This window comes from Stegastes partitus, unplaced genomic scaffold (assembly GCF_000690725.1).
Source record: "Stegastes partitus isolate 25-593 unplaced genomic scaffold, Stegastes_partitus-1.0.2 Scaffold2244, whole genome shotgun sequence".
Classification (NCBI taxonomy): Eukaryota; Metazoa; Chordata; class Actinopteri; family Pomacentridae; genus Stegastes; species Stegastes partitus.
The window spans coordinates 12,362-31,279 of record NW_007579975.1 but is presented as its reverse complement, the minus strand read 5'-3'; the positions used below and the strand labels follow the sequence as shown (position 1 = coordinate 31,279).

At 41.5% G+C, this 18,918-nt stretch overlaps 1 protein-coding gene across 1 annotated transcript in view; it reads left to right on the top strand.

Annotated features, from left to right (window-relative positions):
• Positions 1–18,303, top strand: part of pot1 (protection of telomeres 1 homolog) — a 56,215-nt gene extending 37,912 nt beyond the window's left edge. Inside the window, exons 5-14 of the mRNA XM_008304511.1 lie at positions 4,406–4,590; positions 7,806–7,897; positions 8,956–8,982; positions 9,296–9,452; positions 11,329–11,537; positions 12,309–12,444; positions 13,489–13,571; positions 14,423–14,517; positions 16,469–16,574; positions 17,986–18,303. Of these exons, the coding sequence (XP_008302733.1) occupies positions 4,406–4,590; positions 7,806–7,897; positions 8,956–8,982; positions 9,296–9,452; positions 11,329–11,537; positions 12,309–12,444; positions 13,489–13,571; positions 14,423–14,517; positions 16,469–16,574; positions 17,986–18,125 (1,230 nt within the window). The 3' untranslated portion in view covers positions 18,126–18,303. The remainder of the gene's footprint in view (positions 1–4,405; positions 4,591–7,805; positions 7,898–8,955; positions 8,983–9,295; positions 9,453–11,328; positions 11,538–12,308; positions 12,445–13,488; positions 13,572–14,422; positions 14,518–16,468; positions 16,575–17,985) is intronic.
• Positions 18,304–18,918: the final 615 nt, after the last annotated feature.

Sequence of the window (18,918 nt, the reverse complement as noted above, 5' to 3'; positions counted from 1 at the left end):
TAGATGTGAACCCACAGAGAATTCTCTCAAACTCTACAGCTCTGTGCTGGAGCTTTTTAGCCTCTTATAGCTTACAGTTTGGATTCTGCTGCATTTACTGTTTGCTTCAGACCGTATTTCCAGCAACAACAAGCTGCTGTTTTCTGCACACAAGCTGTAAAAGAAACCTGACACTCCCTGTACACAGCCAGATAAACTGGTGACAAAACTGGACTGTCTAGCGGCTATTTTTATCATGAGTTGGTGGAGACCAAACCAGAGGTATCAGGAGAGAAAGGACTCGATACTGAAAAGGTTTCATTTTTCACATTACTTTTTACACATATCTACAGAACCCCTCAGTGGCTCTAGAGCAGGGGTGTCAATCTCAAAAACACAGTGGGCCAAAATTTAAAACCTGAACAAAGTCGCGGGCCAACATTGAACAAATGAACCTTTTAATATGGACCGAAACAAATTTTGCTTTAACATTGAATATGGAACAAGCAACGCTTATTCCCATACATTATATATAACTTAATAGTGGAGACATGCAAAATCAAATTATAAATAAAAAAACACATCAATGGCACAGTGACAGTTGTAGTGTGAAGTCACTATGCCTACTGTCACAGAGGAGAGGGAGTTTCTGGGTCCTGTCCTGATTGACAAGCCAAAACAACAACAGGGCATTATGGGATTTGTAGTATTAGCGGTGAATGCGCTGTACAGTATAATACCGGGGGCAGCTCCAGTAGTCATTTGGTATTGTCTCGCGGGCCAAATATAATTACAAAGCGGGCCAAATTTGGCCCGCGGGCCAGAGTTTGACGCCCCTGCTCTAGAGGGAAAAAAAAAATGCGTGGCCACGAGATAACGCGTGGCCATGAGTTAAATTATCTCATTCGCTCATTATTAACTTAAGGTAACGACTTATCTTGTTCCCACGCATTATAGTTTTTTTTCACCAATGTCACTTCCAGAGTTCAGTAAAGTTGGAAGATGTTCAAAGATTCGAGCTTCCAGCATCAATAGCTCCAAAGTGAATGGCCACACTTTATTTTTTTCCTCTATGGCCACTCAGGGGTTCCCTACACATCGAATAATGACAGGAACATAGTAAACTGTTACATTTAACATCTCACAACTGTTTCAGTATTTGTTAAAAAAAAAAACAAAAAAAAAAAACACTTTATCAGTCTTTGTTCCTGTATACAAGGTTTGCAATGCCAGTCACCATCTCTACTGATCTTCAAAATCAACAATCTCTACCAGTCTTCAGGATCAATAGTCTCCACCAGTAGAATCTCCAATGATGTATATGTCATGGCAGAGACTGCGATCAGAGACTGCATGAGTAGATATAGCATATATATATATATATATATATATATACATATATATTTCACTTTTTTGCTGTGGCAAAATATATATATATATATATATATTTTTTTTTTTCCCACAATTTTACAAAGTTGAGCAACAAAATGGACAGTGACAATTTTGGCATCATCTGGTGCATGTGTTCAATATGGGGAAGGACCTCTGTTGTTGAGCTGTTACGTGCACCTTCAAAACACAGAGATAGATAGATAGGTAGATAGATAGATAGGTAGATAGACAGATAGAACTTTCTTGATCCCTTTGGTAGGGTACCTCAGGGAAATTGTTGAAGGAGGAGCCAGTTCATCAAATTCAACCTTTATTAGATCATTGTACAAACATAAGTAAACCTAAATTATACCCAATCCTAGAACTGGACCAAGGACATACTAAATGTGTCACCATTACAAAACAGCGTCATAATGAAAATACTAACAATGAGCACATGTACTGTGGCGGAAAATGTACTTTCATTGTTTAACGTTTTTTTACAGCAGACACTTGGACTCGTTATAGGTGGAATAACTGATGACCGGGGTCTATAAAGCTCTTTAGTAAACTATGACAGAAAACCAGCAGCTCTAAGAGGAATGCAACATCAATACACCTCTGATTTGATCTGGGACCAGTTCAAATACCTGCAACATTATTAACATCATTAAAACTGTAAAACAGTGAGTATTGAGCATACATTCACACTGATGGTTGTTGCTGCCTGTTGTTGTGAGAGACAGTGACTTCAACAGGCTGCTATCATCTGATGAAGTATTAATATGCTGTCTGTAGTTAATTATCACCATCTCTGAGCTGAGCTGCCAAAATCACACCATGACTCAATTAAACAAATCAGCAAACAAGCAAAGAGTTGGTTTTACAGCAGCTTTCATTAGATGGCCATTTGCTGTGTTTAATGATTAATTCAAACATAGTTTTTCTCAGTTTAGCAAGTTAACAACAGCTTTGTTGTGCAAATGAAGACATCAGAAATGTTTATGAGGTCAAATGATTCACGATCAGTACTCACGTTGTAACTTTCTTCCATCATGGCAAGAAAAAATGCTGTTACTTCCTTTGGCACACCACGGGTCCTAAAAGTGTGGTCCTGAGAGTGCAGCCTCCGGCTCTGCAGGCATACCCCACTCACATATCCAGATGTTGTTTTACGGCTTATTCTGCTGCCCCCAAGTGGCATTAAACAGTCACAGGTTTAAACTTTGTTTACCAGCACTGGTCAGTTCTCCTCAGCTTTTGATAACAATTCTAAATAAAGTCTGTTGTATTGTATGTCTTCTGTGGCTCTGAGGGAGAAAATATCCCTGATGTTGTCATTGTGGGTTTGGAGACTGCAAATTAATAAAAGAAAACCTGCACTCCAAACTGGAGGTTTGGAGTTTGATAGACAGGGCTTAATGAACACTGCCATCCAGTTGCACCATGGGAAATTTAAGATCCAGCATTTTAGAGTTGGGCTCATATAAAAGACTAAAACTCAGGATGTCTGGTCCTCTGCTGGATTACTTCTGACCTCAGATTTACATGTGTCTCTAAATCCAACAATATATTACTAAATCATTTTTAACCCTGAAATACATACCAGATGTTGTTAGTGAAACAGCATTATACTACACCCTGTCTAATTCATTCTGATGTTCACCTCAAACTATTTATCTTTTACAATTCTCTGGTGTCAAACTGTCAAAAATGCCTACCTCAGCATCTGGGGTGTGTTAGAATGTTGTTGTTTTTTTGTTTGTTTTTTCCCCACATAAGTCGATGCAATTGAAAGCAGGCAGTGTTGTTTTCTTTCAATTTGTCCTCATCATGGAGTTGCTGTGTTGGGGCAGACACAAGGTGGCGTGAATGTTTACAGGAATCAGCTCAGGTTCTTTATTTTCCCTTCACATTGGATCTACAGAGGGCGGTTACTGTAGTCAGAGTATGCACAAAGTTTCGCTCTGCACATCGCTGCACTGCAAATGGCTTACTCTTACTATAAATAAATACAGACAGAATGCTGAACTGACCTGCTTTTATGAGCTTACTGTCCCAGTAACATAATGATGCAGCACCTGGGTTACACACCTCGTGCAGAACAACATTTGCTTTGATACTGGATGACAACAGCTCTTCAAATGAAAAATGTTCCTCAGGCCACTGACGCAGTTACTTTGTGTACAAGTAGAACTAAAGCAGAATGATGAGTTGGGACTGGTAAAGATATCTATTGCAGTTACCTCAGCTATCTTGACCTGGCAGCTATAAATATACAAGTAGTTTTCAAGGCTTCAACTTGAGAAGCCAGAAGATCTCAGAAGAACATTGACCTTCAGTTGGTGTGACCACAGCTGGTGAAAAAGAAAGACGTGCTACAACTTCCACAAGCTGATAGATGATCTGAAAATGTTTTTTTTGTCCAGAATCAGAATGAATTCTGCTGCACATCTGTGCTGCAATAACCACAAGCAGGTTTCTGTCTGCTGGGCCAATAAATTTGGCTTCTGTAGGTGTTACTCTGAGAAGTTACAGTCGGCTGTGTGCAAGAGTATAAACGTGAAAAAAAATTCTTCTGAATTATTGTTAAAGATTAGTTCTGAATGTACAGTATGTATATTGAAGTGTTGTTTAAAAAAACAACAACAACAAAAACACACCGCTGAAAGGATTTTTTCCGTTACCTTGGCAACAGCTCCTTCATTGGAGACATTCAAGGCTGAACACTAAATGCATCTGTTGTCTCATTGCTGGGATAACGCCTGCTCAGGAAGGAGGGCACTCACTCCAGCATTTTGAACATGTGATTAATGTTGCACATGTCAGTGTCACTGAACGTACACCGGACCTTCAATTGGTCCAGATGGCTACTTGCATGGCAGCAGTGTGAGTGGGTGAATTAGAGGCTTTGTCCTACTCAGCTTGATATCTCGGTATATAGGACATCCATTATGCATTGTACTTGGTAATTTTGTCAAAACACTGATGTCATAATACACTTAAAAGGAACCTTGACTCAGCATTTTTTGTTTTTGTCCCATTTGTCCATCAGCCCGGGGCCTTCTTGAGGATCTACAACCTGCGAGTAATCCCAGGATCCAGTAGAGTCCCGGGCCTCTCCAGCAGCCAATCAGTGGAAGGGGATCACCTGGCTTTTTACCTGCATGGAGGAACCTCATTTGGCAGAGGGATCCGCGTTCTCCCAGAAAACTGCCCTGACGTACAAGAGCTGAAGAGGTACGGCAAGTGATAAGGGACAAATACACAAAGTCATGGGAAACCTTCATTACTGCACACTAAGCTCTGGTTCTGGTTGTCCTGCATTATAGGACCAGGAAACGACAAAAGTAACCAGAGTGTAGACAAGGTGTGTGTAGTCACACTCCTATATTGGCAACCATTTATTCAGATCAGGCCAGTGTGCACCATTGGGGAATATTTAAAAATAAATACTTAAATAAAAAGTTGTCATAGTTTAGATAAAGACTACTCACTGTAGTGCTCTCACAGTATTTCATTCGTAAATGCAGTTCACCATTTTAGTCACTTGAAGGCACTTTTTGGGCACAACTGCTATTTTTAAAAGTCACATTGTGTGTATATATATATATATATATAGAGCCCCCTAAACTAAACAGTCTTATAGAGGTGATCAGTTCATCAAAGATCAAGACAGACAATTTATGTCTTCAGATCAGGTGTTTCTCAAACTTGTGTAAACACCACCTGCCTCCAGAAAAAAATGAAATAAATTATTTAAAATAGATTTAACATCTCTGTACCATTTGTTCTTTTCAAACTCAATTAAGAATCTGAAATTGGAATATTTGTTATATTTTATTTTATATAGTTATTTTGTTATATATTTATTAATTCACCTTTTTTTCTTTGTTTAAGTAAAAAAAAAAAAAAAAAAAAAAAAAAAGGGTCTTTGTGTGTTGATAATGTGTCGTGATGGCCTAACCTGATTCAGTGTATTAAATGTCAGCTTGGTCATCAGTAGAAGTGATATAAACTATATCAGCTGTAGTCTATACGTATCCGTTTTTGCATCAGGATCTTAAAATAGAAGATTCTGATGCACACCCTCATTCCTGAACCTGGTTATGAGATAGTTTTGTCATACTTACCACAAATGTTACTTTTGTATGTATACTGTGGCACATTTCAAAATTTGCCTTAAATCCTCTTGTAACACCGTTGTCCCTTAGCTCCATCTCCTTTAATATTACAGCATTATCCAACCCTCGAAATCTGCTTTCAGACAAAGTTGTGCGCTGGTTGTAGACTGTCGCCTTTTTTTTTTTTTCTCTCACTTTACAACACAAACAGCTGTTGCATCACGTAGCAGCAAGATTCAGGGACCGGGCGCTATTCACACTAATGCCACAGCAGCAGTCACTTCATTAATTATTCACATCTTCTGAGGTGTCATTGTGGTCTAATGTTCCCTTATTAACCACAATGTTTTCTTTGAAGCAAATAGCCAGGCTGCTGCACAAATTACCAGTTTTTACATTGTAGTTGTTGGAAACAAAGCAATTGTGTTCAAGATTAATCCAGCTATCTCTGAAGAATCACTATGTTTTTCTTGTCTATCAAGTGCATTTTTACAGGGAGTTTTCAGTTTTGCTGCTTCATCGCCATCGCCTACCAGCCCCATCTTGGTGTGGATGATGCCATCATCTACCTGCTGCAGTGTGCTCTCTCTCATTTGGGTGGTGTCGGGTGCACTGTGAGAATCACATTCTTTGACTGCTCTAGTGCATTCAACACCATCCAGCCATTTCTGCTGAGAGAGAAGCTGCAGGTGATGAGTGTAGACACGCCCACCGTCTCCTGGATCACTGATTAGCTGACAGACAGGCCGTAGTTTGTCCGTCTGGCCAGTGTGCTGTCTGATGTTGTAGTTAGTGGTACAGGAGCTCCACAGGGCATTATGCTGTCTCCTTTTCTGTTCACCTTATACACCTCTGACTTTCAGTACAACTCCGGGTCATGCCACTTGCAGAAGTTCTCTGATGACTCAGTAGCTGTAGGGTGTATAAGGGATGGACAGGAGGAGGAGTACAGGACTCTGGTGGGTGATTTTGTAGAGTGGTCTGGTAGGAATCATCTGCATCTCAATGTGGCCAACACCAGGGAGATGGTGACTGACTTCCAGAAGAAGAGGACAGCTACACAGCCACTACACATCCTGGGTGAGGATGTTGCCATGGTGGAGGAGTATAAGTACCTGGGTGTCTGCCTCGACAGCAGACTGAACTGGAGGACCAACACTGACTATGTGTACAAGAAAGGGATGAGCAGACTCTATTTTCTGAGGAAGCTGAGATCCTTCAACGTATGCAGCAAGATGTTGGAGGTCTTCTACCAGTCTGCTGTGGCCAGCACCCTGTACCCTGCAGTGGTCTACTGGAGGAGCAGCATCAGAGCCAGTGATAAGAACAGACTGGACAAACTGATCAGGAAAGCCGACTCTGTGATTGGCTGCAAACCAGACTGTCTTGAAGCTGTGGTGGAAAGGAGGACTTTAAATAAGCTGTTGTCCATCCTTGATAACCCCGACACCTGCTTCACCCCCTGCTGGACAGACAGCAGAGCAGCTTCTCCAACAGGCTGGTCCAGCTCTGCTGCCACAAGGACAGATACAGAAAGTCTTTCCTGCCACAAGCACTAACCCTGTTCAACTAATCACCCCTGGTTGGCAGAGAGCTCTCAGCCCTCTCTGCATTGTAACACCCGGTGCCGTCATTGAAATTGCACACTTCTGTTGTACTCTTGTTTTGTTGCACATTATTATTTCCACTACACTCCACAGGGGACTTTTCTACTTGACATATTACGCTTATTGTACATTTTGCATTTGATATTTTCTTATTGTTTACTTTTGCTTATTTATCGGTATTTATGGTAGTGGTAACTTTATCTTTGTGCTGTAACAACCAAATTTCCTCTTGGGGATTAATAAAGTATTTATATATATCTATTAAATGCAACAATATTTGCAGCCAACCTCTCACATGTTCCAGTCTAACTCCAGGCCTCAATGTACTCACTGCTAGTTTATCAAGTAAACACATAGAATTTAGTAACTGCATTGCCACACAAATCAGACAGATTACGTATCAAAATTAAATCTGATCCATTGCACATTTTCTCATTTCCTCTTTTTGAGTTGGACGTAAAATCAAAAGCACAAAAAACAAGCAGTTGCTTATTTTTATGTGTTGGAGTCATAAATTAATTACAAAATGATGAATCTCATTTTCTGATTTTAGATTCTCAATAGGATTTGAAGGGAACAGAGATTCACATGTTTTAAACTTATTTATGTATTTGTTTGTTTGTCTTTGTTATTTCTTTTTTTTTGTGATTACCATTGCCCAAATGTGTCGGGGTCCTAAGTCTCATAACCAGAAGTCATTTTCTTTGTGTGTGTTTGTGTGTAGAGTCATGGAGGCCTTCTCAGAGGATGATGAACTGTCTGACCTGGATGACTCAGCGCTGTTGGAGGTCTGGAGCACTCCACCAGAGACGGCGGGTATGAAACAGACCTGCAGGTCACACTTTCTGGTGTCCTGCCCGGTCGGTAGCTGCAGTTCCTCTAATGGTCACTACATGCTGCTTCTGCTGCAGCCCAGATCTGACAATTAAACTTCTGTTTTTGTGGCGATTCTGGACTGTGCTTTAGAGATGCTTCTGTCTGTCTACCAGTTTGGTCCAGACAGTTTGCAGCAGTTACAGACTTAAAGGAAAAAAGGTATAGACATTTGAATTGTAACTGATGTGATTGCTTGTTTTTTTTATCCAGTGCCATCATCACTTAAAAGTTTTAACTGGTTGGACCACATGCTTGTAATTAGTACTTACTCGCAAAAGCTGGCATACCAAACTAAAACTGAACATGTTAGCATGCTGATAGACTTTAGCTCAAAGCACTGCTGTGCATGCGTACTGCTTCACAAGGCTGTGAGGTTTTCTAAAAAACCTCAGTGTCTACTGAATAAGAAATTTTGCATTCAGTATTTTCATTTTGTGACAAAAATACAAAAGAGAATGGTACGACCTGTGACTATCCACCATACTTTGATGAAATCAAAAAAATGTATTTCCCGACTGATTTTTTTCACTGATGAGTGGACGGGTATATGGATGTATGGATGGCTGGATGGAAGCTGCAGGGAACTGCCTCCATTAGCTGGATCTTCTAAAAGCCCACGCTTCGCTGAGGATGCAATAAAAGTCCAAACTTTAAATGTGGCCTGAAGGTTTCCACACAGACAGACAAACAGCTTGAAAAGAACTCTTCAAAATCTTTGAGACCAGACCTGCAGGCCTGATTTCTGTTGTGTAACAGATGCCATGTTGAACAAAATATTTACGGCACAGTTTCATTGCACAAAGAGAACGGATATTCTTTTCTTTATCAACATCAGTTTCTCCAGCCTATTGCCATTTACAGACTTAAGTCATTCATTCTAAACATGACTATGATCAAGCAGCCGCTTGCTTATTTTAAGCCTGTCTTACCTCTTGCTTGTTGATTTATCTGCTGGCTAATGTCAGTCTCTCTTCATGGTTTCTTTTTTTGTGTTTTAGATGGTGAAGCAGTGCAGTGCAGCACAGGTATGAAACACAGCAGTGCAGCAGCTCAACAGGTCTGATGGAAGGTTTACCAGTCCATATGTGTAACATGAAACACAGGCATCCTGTGGAAGCGTTTAAAGTACAGAGGATTACACATATCACCTAGTCTTTGAAATGCATTACAGGTCTTGAAAACTGTGTTTTAATAATAGTCAAAGTTGTAAATGTTCTAATTTACCATTTCTTGATTTTTTCTTTAGGATTTCTAAAATTGCTCTGACTACAGAGCTCAACAGTGATTTTCCAGTCTTTTGAATGTCAGCATTTTTCTTCTGTGCTTCTTTGTGATCAGAGAGGAGCTGCAGTCACGACATGCAGCTGGGGACTCTGTCTGAGCTGAAGCAGTGTGAATTGGGTCGAGTTCACCACGTCAGAGCCCAGCTGAGGTCCTATGAACCCCGCAGACTCTACCAGGCTCTGAAACTCTACTGCAGCAAGTGTACATCAATGTAGGCACACACGCTGAGTCAGGGCCACATTCACACCTGGTGGTAACAGTCAATCTTTATCTACAGTCGTGGCCAAAAGTTTTGAGAATGACACAAATATTAACTTTTCACAGGGTCTGCTGCTTCAGGGTTTTTAGTTGTTTTTGTCAGATGTTTCTATGGTCTACTGAAATATAATTACAAGCATTTCATAAGTATCAAAAGCTTTTATTGACAATTACACTGAGTTCATGCAACAAGTCAATATTTGCAGTGTTGACCCTTCTTTTTCAAGACCTCTGCAATTCTCCCTGGCATGCTGTCAATCAACTTCTGGACCACATCCTGACAGTTGGCAGCCCATTCTTGCATAATCAATGCTTGGCGTTTGTCAGAATTTATGGGTTTTTGTTTGTCCAACCGCCTCTTGACAATTGATCACAAGTTCTCTATGGGATTGAGATCTGGGGAGTTTCCTGGCCATGGACCCAAAATCTTTACGTTTTGTTCCCTGAGCCATTTAGTTTTTACTTTTAGTTTATGGCAAGGTGCTCCATCATGCTGGAAAAGGCATTGCTCATCACCAAACTGTTCTTGGATGGTTGGGAGAAGTTGCTCTGGAAGGATGTTCTGGTACCATTCTTTATTCATGGCTGTGTTTTTAGGCAAAATTGTAAATGAGCCCACTCCCTTGACTGAGAAGCAACCCCACACATGAATGGTCTCAGGATGCTTTACTGTTAGCGTGACACAGGACTGGTGGGAGCGCTGACCTTCTCTTCTCCGAACAAGCTTTTTTCCAAATGTCCCAGACAATCAGAAAGCGGATTCATCAGAGAAAATGACCCCAGTCCTCAGCAGTCCAATCCCTGTACTTTTTGCAGAATATCAGTCTGTCCCTGATGTTTTTTCTGGAGAGAAGTGGCTTCTTTTCTGCCCTTCTTGACACCAGGCCTTCCTCCAAAAGTCTTCGCCTCACTGTGCATGCAGATGCACTCACACCTGCCTGCTGCCATTCCTGAGGAGCTCTGCACTGGTGGTGGCCCGATCCCACAGCTGAATCAACCTTAGGAGACAGTCTTGGCACTTACTGGACTTTCTTGAGTGCACTGGAGCCTTTTTTGCAACAATTGAAGATAAGATAAGATAAGCTATGCCTTTATTTATTTCCCAGTGAAGAAATTCACAACCTCTGAAGCTCTCTCCTTGAAGTTCTTGATGATCCAATGGATGGTTGACTGAGGTGCAATCTTGCTAGCTGCTGTAGCTTCCCTGTTGAGCCCTTTTTTGTGCAATGATGACTGCACATGTTTCCTTGCAGGTAACCATGGTTAACAGAAGAGAAACAATGGTGTCAAGCACTATCCTCCTTTTAAAGCATCCAGTCTGTAATTCTAACTCAATCATGACAGGTTGATCTCCAGCCTTGTTCTCATCAACACCTACACTTGTGTTAACTTGAGAATCACTGCAGTGATGTTAGCTGGTCCTTCTGTGGCAGGGCTAAAATGCAGTGGAAATGTTTTTGGGGGGGGTTAAGTTCATTTTCAAGGCAAAGAGGGACGTTCCAATTAATTGCAGTTGATCTGATCACTCCTCATAACATTCGGGAGTACATGCAAACTGTCATTATAAAAACTGAAGCAGCAACTTTGTGAAAATTAATATTTGTGTCATTCTCAAAACTTTTGCCCACAGCTGTAGATCATTTTTCCGGCAAAAGGCATGCCAGTGGATGGTGTTGATGCACACAGAACACATTAGCATCAGCTAGACCATATTTAATAGTTGTTACACATGAACTATGATTTGATTTCAGTAGATGTAAAGAATTTTAAGGAAGAAGTTTGGTTTAGAAGATTTGTAGAATATAATGAACTGCAATATCTGATTTCAGGCAGGAAATCCCAGATGATGACCTGGTAAGAGGTATCTTCTCTGAGGCATCGAGTGACTCTGAACCCTTCAGCGCCCCGCCGTGGGCGCTCTCTGGACAGGTCAACCTCGCCACAAACTCCCCGGGAACCCCAGACCGAGCTCTGAGAGTTCATCTTTCCACAGAGCTCATGGCTGAGGGCAAAACCAAGGAGCTCATCTTCCTCATGGGTAAGAGTCTGAACCAGCGTGTCCACAGGGGTATTTTTGGACGTGAGGGGTTGCGCCGCTTCCCAAAATTGGACACTTAGGCATAGGACAAGGCAGTAGCACAACAGATGATTGACAGGTGCTCTCCAAACGGAAACCATTACAGGCTGCTCCTCCTACAACTGTGCAAACACTGGCTGTACCTGAATCAATGTTTGACTTCATCATGTCTACTCCTGGATTTCAAACCAGAGTCACATGGCAGCTTGTTAAGAAACATTTGGCTATATTACAAAAACAGTTCACCAAAATGTGTTTCTGAAAACATTTAAGCTGAGTAGTATGTCCTGCAGCTACTGAATCTGTCTTTGTCTAAGGTCAACAATGGTTGGTTTAAACAAGTTTTTGGTAGTTTCTATGGGCGTCAAGTGGTGTTTGGACACACTTAATTTGCAGAAAGTAGCCAAGACCTGACCTTTATGCAAATAGAAAGCAGGCAAAGCCACACCTCACCTCTTAAGATAGGTCACATCGCTGCCAGAATGCATTGCAGGACTGAATACATAAGTAATGAAAAGGACGCGTTGAAACAACATATCCTGTGGAGATGTGCCCTCTTTAAATCATTATTATTTAAAAATGTTTTTCTTTCAACAAATCTTAAAACAGGAACACATTTAAAGTGAACCGATTAGAAGAACAGAAGAAGAAGAATCTTTCTCCTGCCATCAAAACCACAAAAACAGACCATCTAGTTTTCATCCGAACATCACAGGTCTTGGTGTCTTGCAGGTGCGACTTTGGAGGAAACGTGTCAACTAGCAGCCGGCTACCAGAACATCGTCCCAGTGAGGTCATCGGGAGGTCAGATGACTCTGCTTGACCTGTCGGCACCTTTTCTGTTCAGAGGCAGGAAGAGATACTACGGGTAAGTGATAAGCCTCACACAGTTTTAGAGTACAGGTTCTGCTTTGTTAAGAAATGTGTTTGGTATCCAAATGCACTGTATAGTAAGTAGGACATTTTTCAGTGTAAAACTGAACATATTCCAGTGAGCTAAAACATTATGACACTCTGATGAAGCAGATACCTTGATTATGAAGTCAGTTCTCGTAGTGTCAACGTCTTGGATGTGGGTCAAATAGCAGGTGTAAAGACCTGAGCATCTATGACAAGGATCAAATTGTTATGAACACACAACGGAAAATTAGAACATCTCAGAAACTGCAAAAGCTGTGTGGTGTTTTTGGTCAGCAGTGGTGAGCATCTACTGACACTGGTACAAAGAGGGCCAAACCACGAGCCGGTAACAAGGTAACTGTGGCTTTAAGTTGCCAAAAATTGTAATGATGGTAACAAAAGGGATGTGTCATGATGCGCAGTGCATCACCCTGCTGCATAGAAGGCTACATACAGTATGTGTGGATATAGGTTTGACACCTACCAAAACACTGCTTCCAACCAGGTTTTCAAAACAATAGTACTTCATGATTGCAGTGGACTTCTTAGCAGAATAATGCGTCCTGCACTGTTACTGATCGGCCAACATATCCCCTGATACTTAGAGATCAGCGAGAAAATAATATTAAGCAGATAATTCAGCAGTTGGGTTTGTGTATTGTGTAGCATAGTGTAGCATCTCTGATTATGAAAGTCAAGTTTTCTTTTGTAGCAGACTGAGTAGCAGAACATTCTATAGCAACACAGAGAATCCAAAGACCCTTTCTCACAGCTGTAGATTTGGTAAGAAATCATTTCAGGAAACAGCTAACCCAAAACTCACATCTATATGGAACATCTGCAGACCCACTATTTTCGCTACACTTTTAAACGCTGTGCTCCGTAAAAGACCGTCTTACTGTTCACATGTCCATAGAGCCCCAAATGCCAGACACACAATCTGCGACAGTTGCAGCAACTTCCTCTCATTATAATTTTTCTGTGTGTGTGTGTGTGTGTGTGTGTGTTGCAGGTGTAAGCGGTGCTCTGAGGCTGCAGTGAGGGAGCCGAGTGCTGAGGGAGTCGAGGTGATCGATGAGAAGATTGTTGCAGAAGGTGAGGCAGAGTTTGACTTGATTTACTGGACTGTCAGCGGAAACTGTGGAGGTGGAGAACAGACAGGAAACAGCTCACACTAAATTGTCACTGTTTTCAGCTTGTTGTACTGCCGCATATGGCCAATAAGATCCATTTTTGCGTCTTCAATATATGTATGTCCCTCTTTTGATGTCAGAATAGCTTCTATTAATCGGGGTATACAAATAGGACTCTTGATGGTGTCCTGTGGTGTTGCGATGTTGGCAGTGAGCCCTTGGGTGCTGTGGGTTGTGGGGTGGGACCTCTGTGGATCAGGTAATGTGCTGGGGCATTTTAATGGAGGCTCGATCAGATTGGAATCTGGGGAGTTTGGCCAGTTCTTTGAGCCATTGTTGAGCAGATTCTGCAATGTGGCAGAACCACTGTCCTGCTAGGAAAGGGTGCTGCTGTCTGGGAGTATGGTTGCATTTTTTTCTTCTGTGAGAATTTGCAGCTTTTGTGTTTTCACTGTTTGAACTGTACAAAACATGACATATTAGGAGTTTACCTTGGAGTACAGGGAGACTGAGCATTTTGGGAATTCTCACAGTTTTCAATAATAAAACTAGTCATTAGGTGCAGCTTTAGTTTTCTGACATCATAGGTTCTGGTCCTTGAAAACACCAAGAAACTGGTCACATTATTCTAACAGTAATGTTTGTCGGCTGTTGTTATTGTGTTGTCCTGTTTCAGTTGTATCTTTTTTATCTTTTACTTTCCTCCTAACTCTGCAGTTTCTGAAATGCTCTGGTTGATCTCAGGTCTGCTTGAGCTGCAGTTTTCCACTGAAATAAATCATATGTTAATGTCTCTGGCCTTCTGGTCTGCAGCTCTCGGCGTTCAGCTGCTGCAGTTCGTCCTGCTGATGAAGCTGGAGCTGCAGGATGCTACTGACACCCTGGAGGTCTTCCTGTGGAGACACGCTGTGAGTTTCAAATCACATATAATGTCCTGATCATTCCAGATAGGATGAGATTAGCTCACATGGAGAAAGGAGATAATCAGAGTTTATTACCTATTTCACAGTTCCATCCACCCATCCATCCATCATCTATACACTGCTTTATCCTCTGTTTGGACATGAGGGGGCTGGAGCCTATCCCCAGCTGACTTTGTACAAACTGGACAGGTCCTATTTTACAGTTTTGGGGTCAAAAGTTTGAGACCACATCAAAACGTGGAAAGTTTGAGCATTTCAAAACATTTCAAAAGAACTTCCTACTTGTAAAATATATATGTATATTAGACTCCACTCTATTTGTAGGTCAGCAAATAAACTGAAGGAGATTAGTGCAGTGATCATGATAACTCCAATGTACAAATTTCAGATCTCCTTGATCTCCTCTCCATTGAAGCAGTGTTCAGAGGACACTCAGCTGAATTTCACTCATCAGAGGCTTGTTCAGCTAAATCGACCTGCAGTCGTTGTTTACCTGTTAGAAATATGACTGTGCCTCAAGTTTACAGCAGAACATTGTTCACTAAGTAGCACTGTGATAGTCGGATCCATGGCATCAGAACTAAGTGTCAGGAGTCTGATTGTTATTCTGAGCCAAAAGGAGGTTTCTCAGCATTAAATCATGACTAGACTGAAGGGTTCTGAGAAGGCAGTGCATGGAGCTGTAAAACACATTGTGGAGACTGGATCAGTTGAATCCAAAGCAGGATCAGACAGACCAATAATGAGCACAAACGATCAATACATCAATCTTCACTGAGAGACAGAAAAGAAACTTTCTGTCTCTGATTACAACATCACAGATACAGAACTCACATAACAAAGAACACAAGGCTCTAATCAGCAAAACTTTCTTCTGTGTAGTCGTGGTCTCAGAGGACAAATAGCTTCTCTAAACCTCTTGTCAGGAGGGAAACAAGATCTAAGTGGGGTGTGCTGAGACAGAGCAGCATTTCATAGTAGATGATGGTGGGGATACAAACATGTGACTGGAAACATTCAAGTCAGGAAATGTTTTGCTTCTGGACACCTGTAGTGAATGTGCTCCACCCTGATCAAGAAGCTCTGTTCTCCTGAGACATGCTCCCCCCTCTGGTTTGCATTTTTGTAGAGAAGGTTTCGTACTGCAGCAGGATAACGAGCCAAAACACACTGAAAAGCTTTGACGTGAAAACCAAAGAAACCAAGGAGAGCTGACTGTCACTGACTTTCCTCCACAGTCACGTCCTCAACCCCAACATCGTCACGTTATTGTTATGAAACGTTTTGAGTTAAATTCAAAATGAATGCAAAATAGAAATATCTTTACTGTTGGTCGTAGTCGTTTGGACTCCACTGTACATTAGTGCAGCACATCAGGTGTTACTTTCTGTGTCAGTCTATCTACTACAGTGGCAGGACGTCGTTCTCTCTGGCCATCAATAAAGGTGTCTAAATTTAATCTGCAGATGAAACAAGGAAGGAGGACATAACGAGCAAAAAGCACAACAAACATGTTCATGACTCTGTCTAGTGGTAATTAGTGAATTAATCAGCAACTATTTTGATAACCGATTAACTGCTGAAGACACTTTTCAAGAAAATACGATTCCTTGTGTGTTTTCTCCTGTTTGTCCTGTAGAATAGTAAAATATTATTTGGGGATGTTTTTTGTTCTAACAACTATTTTCGATATTTTTATACTTTGAAGAGAACAAACAATTAATTAGTCAACTGAGAAAAATGATCCCACCAGAACCTTTGTGGACAGGGAACTTAGAAGAACATGGACACATTGCAGACATCAAATAAGCTTCCTAAATGTATAATAATAATAACAGTAAACTCTGGATATTGATGGCTATGTATGTTGTAGATGTCAATAATAAATGTAGACTGGTAACTGTTCTCTCTTAACTCGGGTTGCATGTTTCATCAGGAGTCGTTCTTCAACGTTTCTGCAGAAGACGCAGCAGCCAGTGAAGAGGCTCAGAACAGCATCTGTCAAACCATGGAGTCCCTCTGTCCGGCAGGAGGCAGCATGGGTATGTCAGTGAACACCTGCAACAAATCACTTCAAAGAGCTCTACCTGCACCACAACACATAAAGTGAGACGGATTCATCAGTTTCAGGAATGGTTATGAGGCAACAGAAAAAGAATGACTAAAGTATGGAATAGCTGAAACATTCAAAATTAGATCACAAAGGGTCAGAGATGGCAGGCTAAGCTTTAACTGAGTATTCTGGTTTATTTCCACCTGCTGAAGGTCCTGTTAACATGGCTGTTGTGTCTCTGTATGAGTCATGCCAGTTTCACACTCTCTCTGTCATAGAGATTTAGTGCAACAAGACGTACAAAAAAAAGATATCAGCTTTTAAAACAACACGTTTACATATGATTAATTTTAATCATTTGGGGCTGCAAGGTGGCACGATGGTTAGCATCATTGCCTCGCAGCTAGAAGGTCACCCATTCGCTTCCTGGTGAGGAGTTTGCATGTTCTCCCCGTGCAGCGTGGGTTCTCTCTGGGTTCTCCGGCTTCCTCCCACACAGTCCAAAAGCATGTTGAGGTTAATTGGTGATTCTAAATTGTCCGTAGGTGTGAATGTGAGTGTGCTTGGTTGTCTGTCTCTAAGTGTAGCCCTGTGATAGACTGGTGACCTGCCCAGGGTGTCCCATAGGATCGGCTCCAGCCCCCCCACGACTCTAGTGAGGATTGAGTGGTGTATAGATAATAGATGGATTGATTTTAAAAAATTGTGTTTGAGTCTGATCAAATTTAATACAGAAATTAACTTTGTCGCAAATCTTTTCAGTCTGATGGTGAGGTCGCATTTATAGCCACCAGAATCAAGAGACAAGGAGCTAAATGAAGTGAAAGACAAGGATGTAGGCAGAGAGATATCAAGACGTCCTGAATGACACAGTTTATGCAAACTGTTGCTGCACATTGTGAGGCTGGTAATAACAAACTTAGAAAATGTCCGCGTGTAGGGATGAAAGGAGTCCCCACTGTGGAATCACAGCTGGTCTGACTCAGCAGAGGTACACTTTGGGTAAAAGCCTGACATTTACTTCACTCATGTCACACAGCATCCTTCCACTATCAGTGTGTAATCATTTTCTAAATCCCCTCTGCTGTGGCAAACTACAACAATCATGCTGTAATGTGAAGATTGGGATTGTGCAGTAAGGCACAGTGTTTGGTTCTTTTGGTGAATTATCCATTTTAACGACGATGCTTATCTCCCTGCGTGCAAATGTTCCACTAACACAATTTTCTCACAAGCAAAACCTTTGTTTACAAGATAAAGTGAAAACTCACACTTAAAGCTGCACTGTGGAGTTAAGTGCTTTTTTTTTTGGCTTGTTTTAGCCCTTCGCTTGCCAGAAACTGCAGCGTGTTTGAAGTTGTTCTCAAGTTTGTAACTTTGGATCGTCTGTTTGTCCTCAGGCCAACGTCCGTGGCTCGACGTGTGTCTGACGGCATACCGAGTGGAGGATGATGGGGGACGGAATCAGACCTGCTACCAGATCTGTCACACCACCGTCATCAAACCCCCCTCCACACAGTCGGACCCTGACCCCGCCTGAACCGCCTCCGTCTGCAGGGTCAAAGGTCACCAGTAAGCCAAAGACAAAACCAGTTTACACCAGTCGCAGTGTTGATCATTTCTTATTTGTATTTATTGTGTAAATGTGCATAAAAGTAAGACATGAATGTTCCTGTACAACTCACATAATGACTCTAAATAAAAGAATAAAACAATAATGTTTCATAGATTGCTGATATTTTTGCAGGTGGGCCTGTGTGAGGGATTAACCGCACAATCCTCTCTGATACAGGAAGGTTGTGATTCTCACCGTCATTGCAGCTCTGGAGCTTTCTGAGCTCTTATCCAGAGTAACTGAGATCAGTTTATTCAGGTTTCTTTAGATGTGATTTGTTTATTGTGAGGTCATAATGCATAGGCTCATCAGCATTCATGTCACAAATTATCCACCAGGAATGTTGTGTTGAATGCTTGTTTCAGTTTTTTGTACAAACACATCAAACTCATTCCAAACCCTCTCTCACTTGAACCCATATTGAGTGAAAGCTCATGTTTGGAGTGAGGCCATCTAATCACATGTTTAGTTATGTGGAGATGATGATCACATTCAAGCTGGGCATCCATTCATTCCATGGTATCTAATTTTAATTTCTAAGTTCTCATTTCTCCTGGGAGCTCAGTGTAAGCCACCAAATCTGGGAATCCAGCAACTTTTCAACAGGTGTCTGATGTGGTGTGGCCTGGAACACACAGTCACTAATTTATCTTCAAGAGCCGCTGTACTGATGTCTCTGCTTTGAGCCATTTTTAGCTCATCAAATAAAACACCATAC